Raw genomic sequence first — 21,133 nt, forward strand, 5'->3', positions numbered from 1 at the left:
ATTCACGTTTGGCAGCGCGCAGCATCAGTGGCGCAAACCGGGCAAGCGGGGGCATTTCTTTCCTGCTGCTTCTCATGGGTGGGGGCCGGGTGCCACGTGGGGCACGAAAGCGCTGTCCGTGGCCCTGCATGATCAACACAACTCCCTCCCTCCCTGCAGCCGCCATTCCCAACGTCAGAGGCATCCCCAGGCATTGCTCGTACGGTTTGATGTCATTCTTAAAGGCTAGAAATGTGGGCTTTTTTTTTCCTTTTCAAAAGGGGAAAAGAGATTCCTGGGGTGCCGGGCTCCGTACCCAAGAGTGGATGCTTCACTGGGCACAGAGTGGCAAACGCTTCCTCTCCTGCCTCTCGGCAGAAGTCTCCTCTGGTTTTCCCCGCCTGTTTCCCCCAGCCTTGTCTCACGCCGGTTCTTTAAACCTTAGTCAACAGCTTTACAAAAGCCAAGGTGCTAACTAGTACCTCCGCCCTGAAGTTCATCCCAGAGGAGCTGGTCATCTACTGCAGGGATTTCCGGGTGCTGAGATTTCGCTTCCACGAGAGCGGGTTGGAACCGCAGGCCTTCCGGGTGAGTCTCGGGGGAGCCTGCAATTCAGAGGGGGAGGCCGTGGCATTCATAGACCTCCCCCCCCGGGGCTGTTAGACTAAGGAGCCTGCGAGGCGGATCTTCATCCGACTGAACCCCAAACGCAGGGCCAACTCCAGACTTCGAAGAAGTTTGCTGTTTCCCTTCCTTTCCATCTGCTGGGAAGGGGCAGTTCACCTATTGTGACTAAAAAGCTCTTGTAAAGAGAGAGATTGTCTCCATGAGTTCCAGTGGCTATTAGATCCAGAGGCTATTAGATCCAGAGGATCCGTGTTAGTCTGTAGTAGCAAAATAGTAAAGAGTCCAGTAGCACTTTTAAGACTAACCAACTTTATTGTAGCACAAGTTTTCGAGAGCCACAGCTCTCTTCATCAGATGCAATGTCAGCTTTCAAGAACCACAGCTCTCTTCGTCAGATGCATCGTCAGACGATGAAGAGAGCTGTGGTCCTCGAAAGCTGTGGTCTTGATCAGCTGAGAGGTAGCCTTTGTGTTTGGGATGAGTTGGAATATAAATCCAGTTCAATGTATTTTTTAAAAAATAAAACATTAAAGTTCTCACTCAGAGGAGGAGGACATCCTGACTGAGAAACAGCGATGGGTGATCCCTCCTATTTGGGTTTGGGGGCAGAAGGTGCTACTGGATTCGAGACGTGCTCTTCTGCTACAGACCATTGTAGCTCCCCCCCTTGAAACTAATCCTGTTTTACGCATTCTGTGGAACGAAGCAACTGTGGGTGCCTCCCTGACCTCCTCAGGCTGTCTAGTCCACCAGGTGGAAATCTCTCCCTTCGAGACAGGAAGCCAGAGAGTTGTCTTGCCTGCAGATCCCACGTGGAGAGTGTTAGAGATTATGGTATTTTATATATTTAGTTTAGTAACAGCAGAGTAACATATAGCAGAGTAATTTAGTCAGAAGCGTTTAAACCCTTACAAACGTGCATTAATTAATCCTCAGACAAAATTCATAGAAAGATAGAACTTACAGTTTATTGTAGCAGATTTCTCCATAGCAATATCTTCTGGTAATAACAAGGGAAAGATCCTATCTAAAGAGTTACATTCTCTAGGCTAATACCACGGCCTGAAACTAGGCAGCGAGGTTGTAGGTGCGGGTTTGTGGACAAAGAGAAGGGCTCCATGAGGGAAGGTGGTGGCTTCACATCTTTTCTCTTGGAAGAGCATGAGGGAAGGTGTGAAATCTCCCAAGAGGCACAGAGGCAAGAGAGGAGGAGTCAGGAGGCGTTCCCACCTTAGACAAGAGAGTGGCAGATTGCTAGACTTATACATTACATTCAAAGAGACATGCAGCGCCCCCCAGTGTCCAAAGGTAGGCTGAGTCGCCTATTCCAACAGAGAGATCACCCACCTATCCGGCCGTTCTCCTTCTCTCTGTGCAGGAGGACACCCGGGGCAAGCCCGACGTCCCGGCCTCTTTTCGGTTAGCCTGGAGGTGCCACCGGGCTGCTCTTTTAATCATTCACAGTGCAACAAGAACATAAATGCCATTCAGTAGAAAACAGCAGAGAGAGAGAGAGAGAGTAGCGTTTTTCCACTTAAGATCAAGAGAAACCGAGCCTTGCTTTCCAGGTGACGACGGCCATCGCACGGGCCCAGGAGGGCAGCAGGGACAGCGGCTATGGCGGCGCAGCTCTGAGGGGTTTGGGTGAGCAAACACAGGGTGCGGGCCGAGGGGGATCGAGGGACTGGTCGCCCCGCTGCGGACCACGTTAATTTCTCCAGTCCTTCTAGGGAACAGCCAGTTGACAGGGGAAGAGGAAGAGTTTCCAACGCTGCTTTTCGAGACTCTCCGTGACTGGGAGAAGGAGCTGAGGCGCCTGGGGACGGCGACCTGGCGGGTCAGCCCTGTCAACGAGCGCTTCGACATGTCCACCAGGTAGAGAAAGGCTTGGTTGGCAGCTTGGCCTCTGTGAGAGACCACGATTTTGGGCGGAAAGGTGGCATATAAATATTTTACATACATACATACATACATACATACATGTTCTCCAGGGGAACCGATCTCTATCTGGAGACCAGCTGTAAATCTGGGAGGTCTCCAGGCCTCACCTGGAGGTTGGCAAACTCCCTCACTGAGACCAAGTGGGCCTGTGGCCGGCAGGAAGCTGCAGCCGGGGCGGGGGGGGGGGGAATCTTTGGCTCTCAGCCCAAGGAAGCTGGCTGGACCTGGAGGCTCCCGTATGTGGGGTGGGGACTAACTTTAGCCTTGCGTGGGCTACCGATTTTGCCAGTAGAAACTGTGTCGTTCACCAATCAGGTTTACATTTGCAAAATAAGAATGCGTGCAGGGACTCTCTGAATGGTTAAGGCAGAAGTAATCCGTGTTAACTGACCCTGGATAGGTGCTCTTGATTAAGAACTGGAAAAGGGGCAGTTCTGGCTGGATCCAGCCAAGAAGTTTTTGCAACCGGCCGGCCACGCAGCCGCCCACTGGAAATGGGCCATTGGTCCACCACGGAGGGCACCAGGACTGTACCAAGTTCAGACTTTACTATGTGAGCAGAGCTGCTGTATGGTCCTTTCTCATTTGAATGAATGGCCTGGACACCATGGAAGATTTCTGCAGGCAGAGTGGGAAGGTGACCCCCCCCCTCTCGCTGCAGATCTCTGACTCCCCACTCACGCTCTTTCGGGGGTCTTCTGTCCCCCATCAACAGCAGTTGGGGCTGCAGCAGGAGGGGGAGGCAGGGAAGACGCAGTGCGCCCTGTGAGTAGGTTGGGCTGAGAGTGTGTGGCTGGCCCGCGGGCCCCTTGCCCCTTGCTTCTGTGGCTGGGTCCGTGTTTGAAGCCAGGCCATCAAGACGCCAAGGGAGGGGCTTGGGGGGGGGAAGGTGCCGTTTCCTGTAGAGAAGAAAGATCTTGTTGGGCGTTTGCTTCATCTGCTGGGGAAAGAAGCTTTCTTTTAGAAAAACTAGGGCACGATGAGGGGTGTGTGTGTGTGTGTGTGTGTGTCATTTTTTGCCAACAATTTGCTTTCTCCCTGCAGCCTTCCAAAATACCTGTGGGTCCCCAAAGGATTCCTGGACAATGAGCTGAAGAGGGCCTTTGTGCATTTCAACGGACGGCGCATCCCGGTGAGGGCCGTGCTGCAGTCGCCTGTGCCCGGGTGGGATCTCACCGAGAGAGAGGCTTATAGAGTCTGAGGGAGTCAGCATTGAAGTGGACCTTGGAGATCATCTAGTCCAACCCCCTGCACAATGCAGGAACCTGCAACTCCAGCAGCCGTGGCTGATGGGCAGCCAAACTCTGGTTCACGATCTCCAGTGATGGAGAGCCCACCAGGGAAGCAGGCGGCACCGGATACAAGCAGGGTCGTCCCGTCTCCTCCCCCCACCCCCACATTTGAAGGTGGTACATAATCAGCAGCAAGGCGTGTGGCGTCCCTCTGCTTTCCACTGCTGTCTCTCATTTGCACCTCCTTGAACCATTTCAAATGGCTCTGAAGCTGCCCAGAGGTGATGGTGAGACAGAGGCACGAGTTGTGCATGTTGGGGGAGGCCGTGCCCAGCCACACCCCTGGCATCTGTCTCCATGGCTCTTGTGTTCTGAGAAGAAGTACGTGGGGGGGGGTAGGACCCCAGCCCCACAAAATGCCCAGACCCCCTTCAGTGACACCTTCTTCCCCAGGGTCGGGCTCCTTGGGAAGCGTGGGTGGCAACCAGAAAGGGGGACGCAGAAAGGCAGTTTTCAAGATGGAGGGACGGCATAAAGGATGCAAAGAGGGTGGTGGTGGAGGCAGAGGGAGGGCAAACTTTGCCCAGTGGAACTCACATCCTTGCTCCCTCTTCCTTGTCCTGCCCAGAGGCTGTGCTGGCACCATCCGGGGGGCAGCGATCTTCTTCGAGCTGCCAGCTTCCATGCCGATTCAGACCCAGAGAAGGAAGATATGAGGTACGTGGCAGGGGATGCCACTGAGACTGGTCAGGGCAGAAAGCCACCAAGGGAAACCAGCGTGGGGTGGGGAGAGCTGGTGTAAGAACGCCTCTTCAAACTGCACAGGGGTCCCCTGATGTGTGTTCAGGCCGTGCACAGAACACAGGTTCCGGTACCCGGTAAAAGGCTTCCCAGCTCAGCCAGACAGAGAAGACAGTAACTGGGTGGCGGCGGCAGCGGGATTGGGAGGGGGCCAGACGCTGGAGCAATGTTTGCCAGAGTCAGGTGGCCTGGCAGGTGAGGGAAAGGAGAGGCTGTAGGGACGGAGGAAAGAGAATCTTGTTCATTGGGCATTGATCCAGAGGAGTCAGCCGTGTTAGTCTGTAGTCACAAAACAGTAAAGAGTCCAGTAGCACCTTTAAGACTAACCAACTTTATTGCAGCCTAAACTTTCGAGAACCACAGCTCTCTTTATCAGATGCGACTTTATAGTAGCATAAGCTTTCGAGAACTACAGTTCTCTTTGTCACACGCAACTTTATTGTAGCATAAGCTTTTGAGAACCACAGCTCTCTTCGTCAGATACATCTGATGAAGAGAGCTGTGGTTCTCCTTAGCTTATGCTACAATAAAGTTGGTTAGTCTTAAAGGTGCTACTGGACTCTTTACTGTTTTGTTCATTGGTATGGCTCACGAGGTGTACCCCCCATACAGCTATACTTGAACAAGAACAGATCAAAGGTGTGAAGTGCCTTTGTCAAAATGCACGTTTGCCCACTTGTAAGAGCCCACCTTTCTCACTAAGTCAATACAGTCAACAGAATGGGACAGCCCATAAACAACATAATAGGATTAGGACTGCAGAAATCTGAAACCAAGCGGAAACAAAGCATGAGTAATAATAACAATAACATTCAATTTATATACTGCCCTTCAGGACAACTTAACGCCCACTCAGAACAGTTTACAAAGTATGTTATTGTCCCCACAACAGCAATCGCCCTGTGAGGTGGGTGGGGCTGAGAGAGCTCTGAGAGAGCTGTGACTGAGCCAAGGTCACCCAGCTGGCTTCAAGCGGAGGAGGGGGGGGGAATCAAACCCAGCTCTCCAGATTAGAGTCCTGCCACTCTTAACTGCAACACCGACTTACTATGACATGTTAAATGATGCAGAAATTACATAGTAGGATAATGCATACATCAACAGATACTACATACTATACATCTTGGCATAGTCCACACCCCCTATCCTTTCTTTAAAGTACCTTTCTGAACCATTCTGTTATATTATAATCCTGTTACCTGTCTAAGAATGCCCTCCTAAATAATTCAATGTTGCAAAGTTAGCAAAAAAAACCCCTTGAATTGATCCTGGTAACTGAAGGGCAGCCGATGGAGTGACTGCAGAATGGGAGTGATATGCATGCTCCGCCTAGCTCCTGATAATAACCAAGCTTTGGCAATCTGCATTAACTGGAGTCTCCAAGGGGAAGGCCCATGTATACTGCATTACAGTAGTCTATTCTCAATCTTACCATTGTATGGATCCAGGTGGCCTGATCAGCAGTCAAGGTAGGGGCCTTGTATTTTTGCAGCTGCATTAACTTGCTTTTCCAGCAGTAATGTTGGATCCAGTATAACCCCTAGGCTCTTAACTGAGTCAGGGAGGGTCAGCTGAACCTCACTGGAGGTGGGAAGCAGAGCGTCCTTCAAGACTTCTCCCTTTCCAGCCAGCATAATCTCAGTTTTCCGCAGGTTGTTTCAGTCTGTTCACCGCAGAGATTGCATCACCAGGAGATTTTGCTAAGGAGACACAGAGCTGGGTGTCATACTGATGGCAGCCCGCTCCAAAGCCACAAGGGATTTCTCCAAAAGGCTTTATATAGCGATTAAATAATATGGAGGAGTAAGGCCACAGCCTGTGTAATCTTACAGAATAGGTCCCAAACTGATGACAACCAACAACCCTTTGAGCACTTCTGGAGTACCCTTTACCAGCTGACTTAGCCCTCGTTCAGGTTTGCAGGATGGCCTTGAGGGCCGCTGCCTTCCCGAGGAGGCATTGAGTGGCTCCCTTGGCTGGGAGGAGGGGGTGCTGGGCCTCAGACTTCCGTCCTGCCCTCCCCTTTCCCCGGGGATCAAAGCGGTGTGTGAAGGGCGGAGTACAGCCGGCCTCCCATTCAGGCTTCTGCCCCCAGACTTCTTTTCCCTCCCATTCCCTGTGCTGTCAGCTCTGCTTCTCTGACTTGGGTCTTGCCCCTCTCTCCCCTTCCTCTTCTCCGTAGGTCAGTCGAAACCCTGATGCTCGCGGGACATTCTCAGTGTGTGATCGTGGAGACGGGCGCTGACCTGCCCAGCCCGGCCGAGATCCAGCAGTCCTACGTGAAGCTGTGGGGCCTCAGCCTGTGCCTTGCTGGTGAGAAGCAGCAGTGGATTGCTCGGAAGGGAGAGAAGCAGCGTGGACGCTGGAGTGATCTGGTAGATCCGGAAGGGAAGGGAAGGCCACCAAATCGAGACCTGCGAGCCTCAGACAGGAGCCTCCGCACAGCGGCCGTTCTCCACTGTTCACCTTCATCCTGGCTGCGGAGAACAGCCCAGAGGGCCGGAGGACAAGCTGCCTCGAAATGCCCCTGGCAAATCAGCCAAGCCTCTGGGATGGCTAGCGCCCCCCCCCCCCCCCGCAGCTCATGAGCCACCCTGATCAGAGAGAAGGGGGACCAGACGGGGCCGCCTCTTGGGGACTGGAGCCCCCATCCCTGCTCCTCGAGGGATTACTTGCTTGTGGGCAAGGGACGTGGAAAAGTTTAGCATCACAGAAGGCACTCTTGCGAACAAGCCAGTCCCCTCAGGAGCAGATGTGATTTCAAGGAACCGGTCACGTAGGGCCAAGCTAGATCACTGCGTGATCAAGTGGAGCGCAAGTGAACAGGGGGGAACACACGTGAGCCTGTTCACTTGCCAGGCAAGTGTCATTCCTCACTTCTAGCTTGGCCCACAGTCTCAGCTGCAAGTCATGAGAGGGAGGGCAGGAAGGGCTGCATCAGCGCTTAGTTCTCATGGCCCTTTCTCACATGCAGAGAGTCAGGCCGATCGCCATTTTGAACTCAGGGAGCAATTCTTCTGGGCATGGAGCAGGGGTCACCGGTGTGTGTGTGTGTGTGTGGGGGGGGTGTAGTTGTGAATGTCCTGCATTGTGCAGGGGGCTGGACTAGATGACCCTGGAGGTCCCTTCCAATTCTGTGATTCTAAATGATCGAGTGTAGAGAAATCCTGTCCTATATGTGAACTGAATTTACATGAGAGAAGTATTACAGGGTGGTGTGGCAGGCCAACTCTATCCAGCATACTAAAACTCTTGTGGACATTCACAGGGCTTCCAGGGGGTGGGATGGGAAGCAGGGAAGACCCTTTGTCTTCCTGACCCCAAGAGAACCCAACCGAGGCATCCGAAGAAACGTCTTCTGCCCTGAAACAAGGACGGTTCTTTGCCCCAGACTCTTCCACAACTAGCCGGGGGCCCTGTTTTTGAGTAACTGCGCCGCTTGGTGTTTTCCCTGGACCCTGGAGCCGGGCCTGTTCTGTCCTTAGCTCCGCTGCTGTGCGGTTCTTTTGCCAAAGTCAGTCTCTGCTGCCCCACTTTCCCCACAGTTGCTTATAACGCGCCGGGGTGCTGTTTGACAGCCAAGGTGACCTTGCTGGATTTTCTCGGCTCTCTTTGTAGATTCGTTTGTGGCTCTGACTGACGAGAAATGGTTCTCCAGCCTGGAAGGCACCCGGTGGCTAGACTACGTGAGGTGAGAGGCGTCCCCCACCTCTCCTTCCGGAAATCTGGTTACAGATAAGGACGGACCCTGCGGGGGTGTGCCTGGGTTTGGACTTCTGGCCCCTTCCAGGCTATGGGACCCCCTGAGGAGGCCTTACTAGAAGGCCCCCCAAGCCGAAGGCTGGCACCACCTCCCCAGCGTGGCAGCTTCCCCTGGTTTGTCGTCACGCTGCCAGGACACTGCCTCCAGCACCCAAGGAGGGCTTGCTCTGTGTTGCTGAACTTTTTCCGAAGGCAGTTCTGCCAGGCTTGTTCCACTGAGATACATGGGAGAGGGGGGCGGCGGCGGCGGGGGGGGGGAGGATTTGATTCCTCCGATACCTGGAAGCGTCTTTTCTTTGTTTGTAAAATTAAGGCGGGCACTGCTGCTGAATGTGGCGTCGCTGGTGTGTGTTTTGGTTTTCTCTACGCAGGAGCTGAGATGGTTGTAACGGCCTCCCTTTCCCTTCTAGGGCATGTTTGAGGAAGGCCAGTGAAGTGGCTGTGTTGCTAGCCGAGAGGACTCAATCCGTCATTCTTCAAGGTACAGAGGCTTCTTTGTCCTCTCATTCCGCTACAAAAGGACTGCGGGATTCACCCCAGGGTAGAATTTCCCAGATTAGTAGTAGATGCCACCGGTATTTTTTATTTACTTTTGAGGCAATGGTTAAGGGGGTGGCGGCGTCCCTTCAGAGAGGGTGTCAACTGTTGCTAGTAGGTGGGGTTGCCAACCCCCAGAGATTTCCCAGAATTATGGCTTGTCTTCAGACTACAGAGATTGGTTTCCGTGGAGAAAATGGCTGCTTTGGAGGGTGGACTCTGTGGCATTATGGTCCCTCCCCTCCATAAACCCCATCCTCCCTAGGCTCCACCCCCAAATCTCCAGGAATTTCCCAACCTGGAATTGGCAACCCTGCCAGTGGGTGGGAGACTAAGGGGCTTAGATTGGCTGATAAGGAGTCTAAACTTCACCTGCGTGGTTGTCCTGCTTTGGCTGGAGCCAGGGGTGGGCAGCGTCTGTTGCCCGCTGGCTTTTTCACCCGCCCCTGCAAGCCCTCAGCCAGAGAACTGGCCCAGCCCTCTGCAGCACTCCTTCCACGGCCTTCAAAAACGTGGCTGTTTGTGGAGGCTTATCCCGGGAGGTCAGAGGGAGCCGGAATGTGGCATTTTGTGCTGTTCTTAATATATCTTTTTTGGAAATTGGGTTGATTACACACTACTTTCTCTAAATAGAAAAGCCCTTTCCGAATAAAGTCGTCACCATGACTAATCCGTCTTCCCTGGCTGGACTTCAAGGCAGCCAAACCCAGAGGCTGAAACATGCGCACACGCACACATGAGCGCACGTGCGCAGAGCACATGTCTCAAAATCTCTTCCCCCCCCCTCCTCTCTCAGAAACAGATGACAGGGATTTGAACTGTTTGCTGGCCTCCCTGGTACAGGTTATTTCGGATCCGCACACAAGGACCATATCTGGGTTCCAGAGCCTGGTGCAGAAGGAGTGGGTGGCAGCCGGACATGCGTTCCAGCAGCGCCTCAACCTGCTGCAGAAAAATGAACGGGACGAGGTAAGCCAGCCGCCATGGGAGCAAGAAGATGACACACCGGGCACTTCAACTGCTCTGAGAGGCTGAAGAATGGAAAGATACTGAGGCCGGGGTGGGGGAAGGGGTGGCATTCAGATATGTGGATTTTAAAATTTCCATCTATATTGCTTACTTGTTATGAACATGGTCACAATATTTGGAATGAACTGTTCATCTGTCTTACGCTGCTTCCTGGTGAAGCGGTCGGGCTGTAAATCTGCAATCTGATGGTTCGTCTCCCACTCCTGCCTTGAGCTCTGCAGGTGGCCTTGGGCCAGCCCCTCCTCTCAGCCCAGCTCCCCAACTGGATTGTGGGGATAATAACAACACTGACTTTGTTCACGGTTCTGAGGGGAGCACTCATCTCCCCTCAGAACAGTGATTCTAATTGACTTATCTGTCTAGAAGAGTGGTATATACACACACAGCTGCTGTTGCATAGTGGCTAAGTGGTTGGGTTGCGAATCAGCACTCTGCTGGTTCGACTCCCACTACTGGCATTAGTTCAGTAGGTGGCCTTGGGTCAGCCCCCTCCTGTCAGCCCAGCTCCCCAGCTGGATTGCAGGGATAACAACAACACTGACTTTGTTCACCACTCTGAGTTGGGCGTTAATCTGTTGTTTTGTTGTCGTCATCGTTGTTCCCAAAGTAGAAAAGGATTGAAGGTGGGAGGAGGAGATTGGTGGTGGTGTTTTTAATGTACTGATGGGGGCCTTTCAGTCCTTGGCTCAGTGCTTTTGGCTCCTCTCCCCAGTCGCCCGTGTTCCTTCTCTTTGTGGACTGCATCTGGCAGCTGCTGCGGCAATTCCCGCAATCCTTTGAGCTCTCGGAGGCATACTTGGTGGCCCTGCACGACAGCTGCTACCTCCCATTTCTCAGCACCTTCCTATTCAATTGCCAGTGGGAAAGAGGCCGGAACAATCAGGTGAGCCATGGGTGGGCGTGGGAAGCCCTGCGGCACTAACAGACCGACGTGTCCAGACCAAGTGTGAGATGTGGATGTAGTCGCACTGATTGGAGTCGGTGACCGTAATGCAATTAAGTTCAGCATTCACATCAATGGAAAGTTACCCCCAAAGCCCATAACTGTCACATACGATTTCAAAAGAGGGAACTTTAAAAAAATGAGGGGATAGTTTAAAAGGAAGAGACGAAGAGAGCTGTGGTTCTTGAGAGCTGACAATGCATCTGACGAAGAGAGCTGTGGTTCTCGAAAGCTGACAATGCATCTGACGAAGAGAGCTGTGGTTCTCGAAAGCTAAAGTTGGTTAGTCTTAAAGGTGCTACTGGACTCTTTACTAAATTCCTAGGGGATGCTCTGAAGCTATTTAAAACCACACTAATTGACGCCCAGTTAGAATGCATTCCCCAGGTTAGGGGGTTGGACTAGATGGTCTGTATGGTCCCTTCCAACTCTGTGATTCTATGACAGGTACTGCCAAGTCTAAGAGAAAGGCCTGCATGGTTAATGATCCAAGACAAGGAAGCCATAAAATGCAAAAACTCTTCTTTTAAAAAATGGAAGGTTTGCCCTGATAAAGGGAACAGAAGTGAGTCTGGCAAAAGAAGCAGAAGCTCACAACCAGACAAGCCAAGAGAGGATTTGAGGAATGGATTTCTAAGAATGTCAAACAGTTAAAGCTGGTGTATGTGTGTGTGTGGGGGGGGGGGGTGCTCTCAAGTCATTGCCGACTTATGCCGACCCCTGGTGGGGTTTTCATGGCAAGAGACTAAGAGAGGTGGTTTGCCATTGGCTGCCTCTGCAACCTTGGTCTTCGCTGGAGGTCTCCCATCCAATTACTAACCAAGGCCGACCCTGCTTAGCTTCTGAGATCTGACAAGATCAGGCTCACCTGGGCTATCCCAGATCCAGGCTAAGAATGTCAAACACTTAAAGCCAGTGTTTATAAAGATTCCTAAAAATACAGTTGGGCCGTGAAAAATGTTGAAAGAAAAAATTCTGCTGCCAGTTTGGGATGAGGTTGTTGGAAAAGAAAGCTCTTGGGAAATCTTTTCTCTCTCTCTTTCTCTCTCTCTGCAGCACCATTTTCTCAATCAGCTTTACACTCCCATAAATGGCTGGCGAGAAACTCTGTGCCTGGAAATCCTACAGAAGGACGGCTACCCTGCCAAGGAAGCGAGCGGTGCCTATTTGCCCAGTATTTGGGACTGGGGCCTGAGATACGGCCTCCAGCAGAGAGCGCAGTTCAGGAACCCCTGCTACAATCACAGCGGCAACAGCAGTGGACCTGTTCGGAACGGGAACTCCCGATCGCAAACCAGGAACAAGGTGTGTGTGTTTGTGCAAAAGAACAAGTAGCATTTTGCAAGAGATTGGAGGCTTTCATCGTGATGTGAGTTATTCCTTGGTTTGTTCCCCCAGATGGAAACCATTCCTCCTGGGAACGGGGCTATGTTCTTGTTCTCGAAGGGTTCCTTGTCTTTGCCAACACAACTCTTCCCTTGGAAAAACGGCTCCCTTTCGAAAAAGGTGTCCCGGTGGGCTCAGTTGTCGGAGGGCCACGGGGAACAGGACAGGCCTTCACGAGGCAAATCCAGTCTCTGCCGCCTTCACTCCAAGGGGCTGCTGCTTCTCCCGTGGCACGCAGGTCCTTTTGTCCAGCTGTGGAAAAGATGTTACCTCCGTGGGAACCCAGAGGTTCAGGTAAAAATGTTATTTCAAAAGATGGAAACTGCTTGTGAAAGATGGAAGGCCTGAGTCTGGAGTTCAAAAACAGAATCAGCAAAAGCCAAACTGGCTCTGGCTCATTGTCCTGCCCCAGATAGCGAAGATCTCAGAAATCCAGCATCAGGGTCAGAATTGTGTACGCAGACTGGAAGTGGGGGCCTTTCATGTCACCTCCTACCTGATCCTTTGACCTGGAGATGGTGGGGATTGAACCTCGGACCTTTTGCATGCGAAGCTGATGCTCTGCCACTGAGCTGCAGCCCTTCTTTGCTTGGGGGCTTCATGAACAGCTAATGGCAATCAAAATATCAAGTATGCATAAAATATGGCACGCCAGGATCCTGCCAGAGGTTAGTTTACATGGTGCATTTCTGAGTTCCTGTCTATGCTGCCCTCCCTTGCATTTAGCCATCCTCTTAACAACAACAACAACAACAGTAATAAACATTCAATTTATATACCACCCTTCAGGAAAACTTAACACCCACTCAGAGTGGTTTACAAAGTATGTTATTATTAGGAATAATATTCGAAAACACTTTAAAGGTACAATACAAAGTGGATTTTTAAATTTAGGATTGAAAACAGGTGTGAGAGTGCTTTTCTCTTTGCACTATATTGGACTTACTTTATTTTTTTACAGGGAATATTTAAATTTTATATTTTTATTTGCCCCCCACAGTGTCCATTTTTCAATATTGTAAAGAGTTCAGTAGCACCTTTGAGACTAAGCAACTTTATTGTAGCATATGCTTTCGAGAACCACAGCTCTCTTCGACAGATGCATCTGATGAAGAGAGCTGTGGTTCTCGAAAGTTGACGATGCATCTGATGAAGAGAGCTATGGTTCTCGAAAGCTGACGATGCATCTGATGAAGAGAGCTGTGGTTCTCGAAAGCTGACAATGCATCTGATGAAAAGAGCTGTGGTTCTTGAAAGCTTATGCTACAATAAAATTGATTAGTCTTAAAGGTGCTACTGGACTCTTTACTATTAAAAATATAGTGTAACTGAGCTGCTGGATGTACTGCATGGCCATTTGGCACAATATTCAGAGGCATGCCCAACTTGCCTCCGAGATTTGTTCCCAGCGCACTCGCTTTCTCCTTTCCACTCCTGGTCTCACAGGACTCACCTGAACCAGACTTACAAAACCCACTTTGGGATCAGATTGCCATCTGGTGGTGAAACTACATTTCCACAGCTCTGTAGTTTGCCCAGAAGGGCATTCGAGTGAGACACAAAGAGTCTCTCTACACGAAATATCTTATATGGGGACGCTCAAGTATAGGGAGACGCAATGTTAGCTGGGAAGGGTAGTTCAAAAAGGCGGAGGAGGCGGTGATCACTCCTCAGAGGGCTTGTTAATTTCACCACCTCCCCAAAGGGGACGTGAAATTGACAGAAGACCTGTCCTGTGTCAGCTGCCTGGCTGAGTTCCAGGTCAAGTTTAAGGTACTGACTGTGACGTTTAAAGTCATTAACGGAATGGGACCAACATATCTGGGACCGCCTCTTGCCATATGTTCCCCGGAGGGCACTTTGTTCGACCGACAAACATCTTCTGGTGATACATCGTCCTGAGGACATTTGTCTAGCCTCGACCAGGGCCTTTTTAGCCCTGGCACCGGCCGGGCGGAACTCTCTGTCTGTCGAGACTAGGGCACTCGCTCTGTGAAGGGCTTCTCTTGAGTCTGACCCAGAAATTGCAGTGGGTCCAGAATGCTGCTGCACGTGTCCTGATGGGTACACCATACAGGGCACACATAACTCCAACTCTGCTACACTGGCTCCCCCTGGAGTTCTGGGTCAGGTTCAAGGTATTGGTTTTAACCTATAAATCCCTAAATGGACCGGGACCAGCATACCTGAAGGACCGCCTCTCCCCATACATACCCCGGAGGGTGCTGAGATCTTTTATCCTTTTGGCAGGTCTGCAAGATAGAGATGTTCCGCCAGGCATTTGGTTGAGACCAACCCTAAATCCACCAAATTATTCTCCCTGCCGGTCTCCTACCTGTGAGGGGGGGGCACATAGTCACCTGCCCCCCCCCATGTGTGAGTAACCGCAGGATGCTAACCCACACCTTCACCCTCTTTATAAATGATGAGCAGGTGAAGTGTTGAAATGCTGTATGTAAGATTTGTGATTTTATCGTTATTCCTGTATTTTGTTTCTGTTGTAACCTGCCCTGAGACCGCTTGCGGGGAAGGTGAGCTATAAATAACAACAACAACAACAACAATAATAGTTACAGGATTGGGGAAAGAAGTGTTGTTTAGAAATGCCTGAAGCCATTTGATCCGCTTGCTCAGGAGAGGAAGATTTGACACGGATCTAAAATTGGCTGGGTCCGAAAATAATGAAAGATGAACTGTTGGTGACCTGCTATTTACAACTGCCTTCAAAGTTCATGATTAGAAACAGATTTTTTCCAGCCATGTCTGCAGCAGTCCAAGCACACCATGTCCATTAAGAAATTACTGTATCTGTGCCTCTTCCAGGAAGTACCAGTTGACGAACTTAGGGAATAAATAACAGTTATTGGAATCAGAATTTCAAACTAAATTCCGGGGGTGGGAATGAGGCCTCTGGGATACAGTTTATGTTATTAATAGTTTGTTATTAACAGTTGAGCTTCAACGTCTAAAGGCCCTGGGAAGGCAGCCAGTTGGCACGCCTCATGCTGCACTGACTAATTTTTAATGGTTTTTAGTCTTACGGTGGACGGGGGCAGAGGATATATAGTATAAACTGGCTGTGTAGAAATGAGAGTCACTGCTGTTGAAGGGTATGAACAACGGAGGCGTGGCCCCTCTGCAGAGGAGAACCGAACTGGGATGGGGGAGAGGAGGGCTGGAACGGCAGGCAGATTCGGCTCCTGCCCTCCCATCCAGGGGCTGATTCTCATGTCTGCTTTTAGCTTCTTGCTGCCCAGTTTGTGATTTAAACATCCAATGTCTTCCAACTGTATTTACATACAGAGAAAAGAGTCCAGTAGCTCCTTTAAGACTAACCAACTTTACTGTCGCGTAAACTTTTGAGAACCACAGCTCTCTTCGTCAGATGCATACAATAAAGTTGGTTCGTCTTAAAGGTGCTACTGGACTCTTTTCTATTTTGCTACGACGGCTAACTCCTCTGGATCCACATACAGAGAAATGGTCATGGTGCGATTGTTCAGAATACAGTCTTCAATTCAGAATGTGCTAATAGCAATGTAACCCTAACATCATAAAACATAAGAAGAGCCCTGCTGGATCAGACCTGTGGTCCATCTAACCAGCACCCTGTTTCACCACCAGTGGCCCACCAGTTGCCGTAGAGGCCAAAGCCCTTCCACGGATGTTGCCTCCTGACATGGAAAACCAGAGGTAGACAGCCCTTGAATGTGGAGTTTCCCTTTGGCCACCATGCCTATTAGCCACTGTGTCTGTCTCATCCCCTTTTAAAGCTCTCTCTGCCTGTGGCTATCACTACATCCTCTGGCAGTGAGTTCCACATGTTAATCACTCATTGTGTAAAGAAGTATTTCCTTTGGTCCGTCCAGAATCGCCTGCCCACCCGCTTCGTTGGATGCTCTCAAGTTCTAGTATTTTGGAAGATGGAGAAAAAGTTCTCTCTGTCAACTCTCTCTACCCTGTGCAGAATTTTAAAAACTTCTATCCTATTCCCCGCCCTCCCCTTAGTTGTCTCTTTTCTAAACAGAAATGTCCCTGACTCTTCAGCCTTTCCTCATAGGAAACCATTCCCAGTCCAAAGTAGAGTTGTTGCTTTTTAAAGAACAATGTATTTGTACAGATTTTATCCTCCATAATGCCAGTTGAAGAGTTCCCACTTCCTGGTTTCAGAACGTGGGCACTAAGAGCATATTTCCGAAGCCCCCCTCTCGTCACAGCTTGCCAGAGGGGCAAGGAATATTCCATTACTATCCCACCCCAAATAAAACTGTTGGAAAGGCCATCAAGGAGTTGAATCCTTCTCTTGGGTCAGTCCCAGCACAGATGGCTATTATTTCCGGATCACTTTTTCAACCGCCATCTGTCGTCTTCTTCTTCTTCTTCAGGTGGGTCTCTTCGCTCCCTCCGTTGCTGGCCTCACAGAAGAACTGCAACTTCTTCAAGAGAGACTGAGCCACTGGCAAGCAAGAGGCAGCCCCAGCCCAGTGACTGAGAATGGGAAAGAGCCTCACTAAGGGCCCCGTGCGGGGCTCCCTCTAGCCACCACCTCATTGAGGGGAAGGGGGCTTTACGGTATGCATTGAGGAACTGGGCCCAAAGGCCGGCAAGAATGGCGACAGAGTCGGGTTTATAGGTACTTTTGGCAGGATTTTCCTGTAGAGCCCCACTGGAAACAAACGTTCTGTGGGGAGAAGGCTGAGGCCCTTGAGTTATTGGAGCAGAGACTGGCATGCTGTCCTGGCGACCGAACGAACCCTTCTGCACAGACAGAGTCCACGCCACACGCCTAGATCAGCGCCGGGCTACGCAGACTCTTCTAATCCTCATTCTAACTGAATTTACGTTCATGCTGATTGCAGAATCCCAGTCTTTGTCTGAAGCACCCACAGCACAGCGTCAGCTGTCTTCAGTTTAGCGTTGTATGTTTAAAAGAAATCAAAATAAACCCTAAAATTCCTGTAGCCTAACCATGTGCATTCCGTTTAAAAACCCAGAGGGCTGCTCAGGATTCCTTCACAGTTAAGGCATAACTCATCATTGTTGTCAATTGATCTTGTGTGTACGTCACTCAGCAGTGTTTTGAAGGATTAAGGCCAAGGTATTTGGGGGAAGATTCCTGGCAACCAGCAGAGACTGGCCAGAGGTCCCTCAGTCCGTTGACCACAACCTCCTGCTCGCATAAGCAGCTCCTCTATTCTGTGACCCTTCCTTCCTTCCGAGTAGTAATGGAAGTGCAAGCTAGAGCCCTTGCTAGCTGGAACGCAGTCCATTCCCAGTGCCCCACCTATGAGGCAGCCGTTACGGAGAGAGTTGGCCTCTGGAGTGCTTAAATGGGTCCCCTTCCTGGGCACATTTCAGGCCCGGATAAGAATTTCTACAGATTTTGGAAAGACAGGGATCTGGAAGACTCTCAGGACTTCCCTTCGAGACTCTGTTTTCCTGTCCATAAGAGCAATACATAAAAAACTGCCTCATAGGCCTTTAGTGCAGAAGCAGCTGGAGATGGTTTGCAGTTTTATTTCCAGATTCTTGTCGCCAGTTTTGGGGAGGTCTCTTATTCTTCAGCACTTTCTGTGACTTCTTCTGCAGTCCATTCCCAGGGCAGACTTAAAAAAAAAATTTAGAGCATGGGGCTGTTGCCAAAAGGGTTATAGCGCCCCACCTACAATGGCTACCAGAAACCTTTTCTTTTGTTGCTTCATTCCAGTTCCAAGCAGGAGAGTGTTTTGTTCATACAGCAGAACACTGAAGGGCTCATTTTACTTTGTGCAGAGGCCAAAGACCTTGGCGGGGGGGGGGGGGGGTGTCTGTTGAAGAACTCCTTCTGCTCGCAGCAGAGGGCAGAGAAAGAAAGCAACATGGCAGCGGGAGAAAGCCTGGCCCGTTGCTGCAATGACCGGTGGATAATCGGGGGAACCTTGTGCTATAACAGGGAAAAAAACCACTCTCATTCCCCTTCGCTAGCGGTGTGCTAGGAACAACACTTGCCCTCCAAACGGAGACGATTACTTTCTCTAACACACACAGTTTGAAAGCATCCCCACTTCCCAATTGACGATGGGCCCCAACTACTCGTGTAGTGGCTTGCTAGGACGACTCAGGCTAGTTTTGCGGTACAGTCCTAAGCAGAGTTAGGCCTTTCTAAGCCCATTGACTTTGGAGGACTTGTTTTGCTTAGGACTGCGCTGTTATGCCTTTATTGGCGGGCATCAGGGAATGCCCACAGAGCCATGCCCACAGAGCCATGCTGAGTGGGCACTGTGACCTGGTGTGGGAGCAGGTGACACACCAGTGGCCAGCCAGCAGCTGGGGCAGCTCATCGCTCAGGCTGCCGTGTGCCTTCACAGTTCTGCAGCTGCTGCCCCAGCCACGGCCTCCTGATGCCCTCCTCTGAAGGCACCAAATCTCCCTCAGGGCATGCCACCGCTGATAAAAAGCTCCACTGCAATTAAACTGCCACCGAGCTCTTTAGTGCTCAAGGACAAGTTTCTCTGGGGCCTTTGGAAAAGCCAAATGGTGCTCGCCCTCCCTTTTGTCTAGAAGAGGCTGCCTGGAAATTCCCGGACTGCGTTGTCAGATGCCATTAAATGCTGCTTATATATTCCATATATCAAGCCCTAAAGGCTAGAAAAAGGACCTCACAATCACGCTAGCTTGAGTGAATGAAGAGAAGAATAAGGCTGGCACCTAGGAACTGTATGCATTTTTCCCTCTCTGTATATCTGGGCTGTCTGTTGGTTTATTCTTTCTCCGTGTCTCGAGTGCCTGTTATGCGGATTTTCTCGCATGAGAAAATCCGTAGTGGAACTGGAGAAGCTTTGTTGTGGACAATATCTGGCCTTACTAAGTCAAAGGCTATGCTGCTGGCACACAGTTACTGTTATATTTTTATTTTATACCCTTAGGTAAGAAATAGAAAGCGGCAGGGTTTTTTTCTGGGAAAAGAGGCGGTGGAACTCAGGACTGCACAATGACGTCACTTTGGGTCAGCTGGAACAAGGGGGGAGTTTTTTAAAGTTTAAATTGCCCTTGGTGAAAATGGTCACATTGGTGGTGGCCCCGCCCCCTGATCTCCAGACAGAGGGGAGTTTAGATTGCCCTCCGCACCGCAGCAGCACGGAGGGCAATCTCAACTCCCCTCTGCCTGGAGATCAGGGGGCGGGGCCACTGGCCATGTGATCGTTTTCAAGAGGTGCTGGAACTCCATTCCACCGCATTCCAGCTGAAAAAAAGCCCTGCAAAGCAGGCAATTTTAAAATAAAGATTATATATATATATATATAAAGGCCTTGTAAATAGCTAATTGTCCGTGGCAGGTAAGAATGGAATTCCTCGTAAATCTGACCCTTCCCATCGGAGCATTTTCTCACCTTCCTGCCTCAGCTTAAAAGGCCAAACATTCCACACAATCCACCCAGTGTTTGGGGCGGACTGCGGTTGGCACCCTTTGCAAGGTGGATTGTGCAGGTAATGTGGTGATGGACTGAGTAGAGGGTCGGCAGCTTCCCCGGTCTATTTTGATCGGTGTTGGTAGTTCCTAATCAGCGGTAATTACATGACTTGATTATGGATTTTGCTCTCTGCGTCTTCTGTGCTGATTTACATTCTTTGTAGCATGAAGCACATGAGTTGCCAGGGTACAAACGATAGCATCTGCCCCACAAACTAAAATTTTAAATTTAAGGATCTATGAAAATTTTCTGTTTTAAAACCTAAACACTCTCTCCATTATTCATACAGTTCATATTGTTTGGGTGTTGAAGAGCTTTTGCAAAGCGCAGGGGCTCAGAATGTGCACCCGGGACGCCTCGCATAGGTCACTTGAGAGTTCTTACAGCACCTAGTCCCATATGGGCATGAAAATAATAATGGCAATAGGAACAATACCTGTATTATTAGACATGAATTATTGTTATTACTGTGGTGGTTATTTGCTAATATCAAAAATGCTAGAAATGTGTAACACATGGTTGCTTTTGCTATTGTTATTAATGATAACATTAGTTGATTGCCATCATTAATAATAAAAGAATACTATGACTGGTTGTATGATTTATGGTTGTATTATTTCTTGAAAACCTTTCTCATTATGCCAGGTGTGGGGCTGGTTGTAGCCATACCTCTCCCTTTTCTGGGAGAAGCACATTAAACGTATGGGTATGGGAGTTGTAGGGAAATAGCATACTCTCCATGTATCACTGCTCATCACTCGGTCTTGAATGTATTACGCCCCCCCCCCCTCCGGACAGTAAAGAGTAAACACGCACACAGATGAATCATGTTTCCTATAATCGAACTAAGTCCTGTTGGACTGCCCCAACACTTCAGGGATTCTAAGCCGCTGAAGAAATGTGTATTAGTCTCCCGTGAATGTAAATTCTTTTTCTGTAAACTTTTCTAGATTATTTAAGTAAATTATTTCCTTTCCAAAATTGTGTTCATTGTTCTCCACGTCAGGGGATCAGGGAAATGCTGTAGACATAGTTTATCTCAATTTCAGTAAGACTTATGATCAGGTTGCACATAATATCCTTGTTGACAGGTTGGTAAAATGTGGTTTGGATTACTATTAGGTGGATCTGTAACTGGTTGACAGATGGCACCTACAGAGTGCTAGTTAATGGTTCCTCATCCTCTTGGAGAAGAGTGACAAGTGGAGTTCCTCAGGGATCAGTCCTGGGACCCGTTTTGTTCAACATTTTTATAAATGATGAAGGAATAGAGGGAATGCTTATTAAATTTGCAGATGATACTAAATTGGGAGGGGTAGCAAATACGGTCGAAGACAGTAAGGATTCGAGATGATTTTTGACAGGCTGGAAAACTGGGCTAAAACGAAAATGAATTTCAAGAGAGATAAATGCAAAGTTCTGCATTTAGGAAGGAAAAATCAAAG

At 49.9% G+C, this 21,133-nt stretch overlaps 1 protein-coding gene across 3 annotated transcripts in view; it reads left to right on the forward strand.

Annotated features, from left to right (window-relative positions):
* The window catches only part of MTMR11 (myotubularin related protein 11), a 30,346-nt gene extending 13,148 nt beyond the window's left edge, over positions 1–17,198 (forward strand). For 2 of the 3 annotated variants that reach the window (XM_054998937.1, XM_054998951.1), the window contains exons 5-17: positions 425–567; positions 2,175–2,250; positions 2,328–2,481; positions 3,592–3,679; positions 4,408–4,496; positions 6,763–6,893; positions 8,199–8,271; positions 8,753–8,823; positions 9,676–9,848; positions 10,621–10,791; positions 11,908–12,156; positions 12,250–12,531; positions 16,623–17,198. In XM_054998937.1, coding sequence (XP_054854912.1) covers positions 425–567; positions 2,175–2,250; positions 2,328–2,481; positions 3,592–3,679; positions 4,408–4,496; positions 6,763–6,893; positions 8,199–8,271; positions 8,753–8,823; positions 9,676–9,848; positions 10,621–10,791; positions 11,908–12,156; positions 12,250–12,531; positions 16,623–16,751 — 1,829 coding nt within the window. In that variant the 3' untranslated portion in view covers positions 16,752–17,198. The remainder of the gene's footprint in view (positions 1–424; positions 568–2,174; positions 2,251–2,327; positions 2,482–3,591; positions 3,680–4,407; positions 4,497–6,762; positions 6,894–8,198; positions 8,272–8,752; positions 8,824–9,675; positions 9,849–10,620; positions 10,792–11,907; positions 12,157–12,249; positions 12,532–16,622) is intronic. The other variant, XM_054998944.1, reaches the window with a different exon arrangement.
* Positions 17,199–21,133: the final 3,935 nt, after the last annotated feature.

Source organism: Eublepharis macularius, chromosome 1, assembly GCF_028583425.1.
Source record: "Eublepharis macularius isolate TG4126 chromosome 1, MPM_Emac_v1.0, whole genome shotgun sequence".
Classification (NCBI taxonomy): domain Eukaryota; kingdom Metazoa; phylum Chordata; class Lepidosauria; order Squamata; family Eublepharidae; genus Eublepharis; species Eublepharis macularius.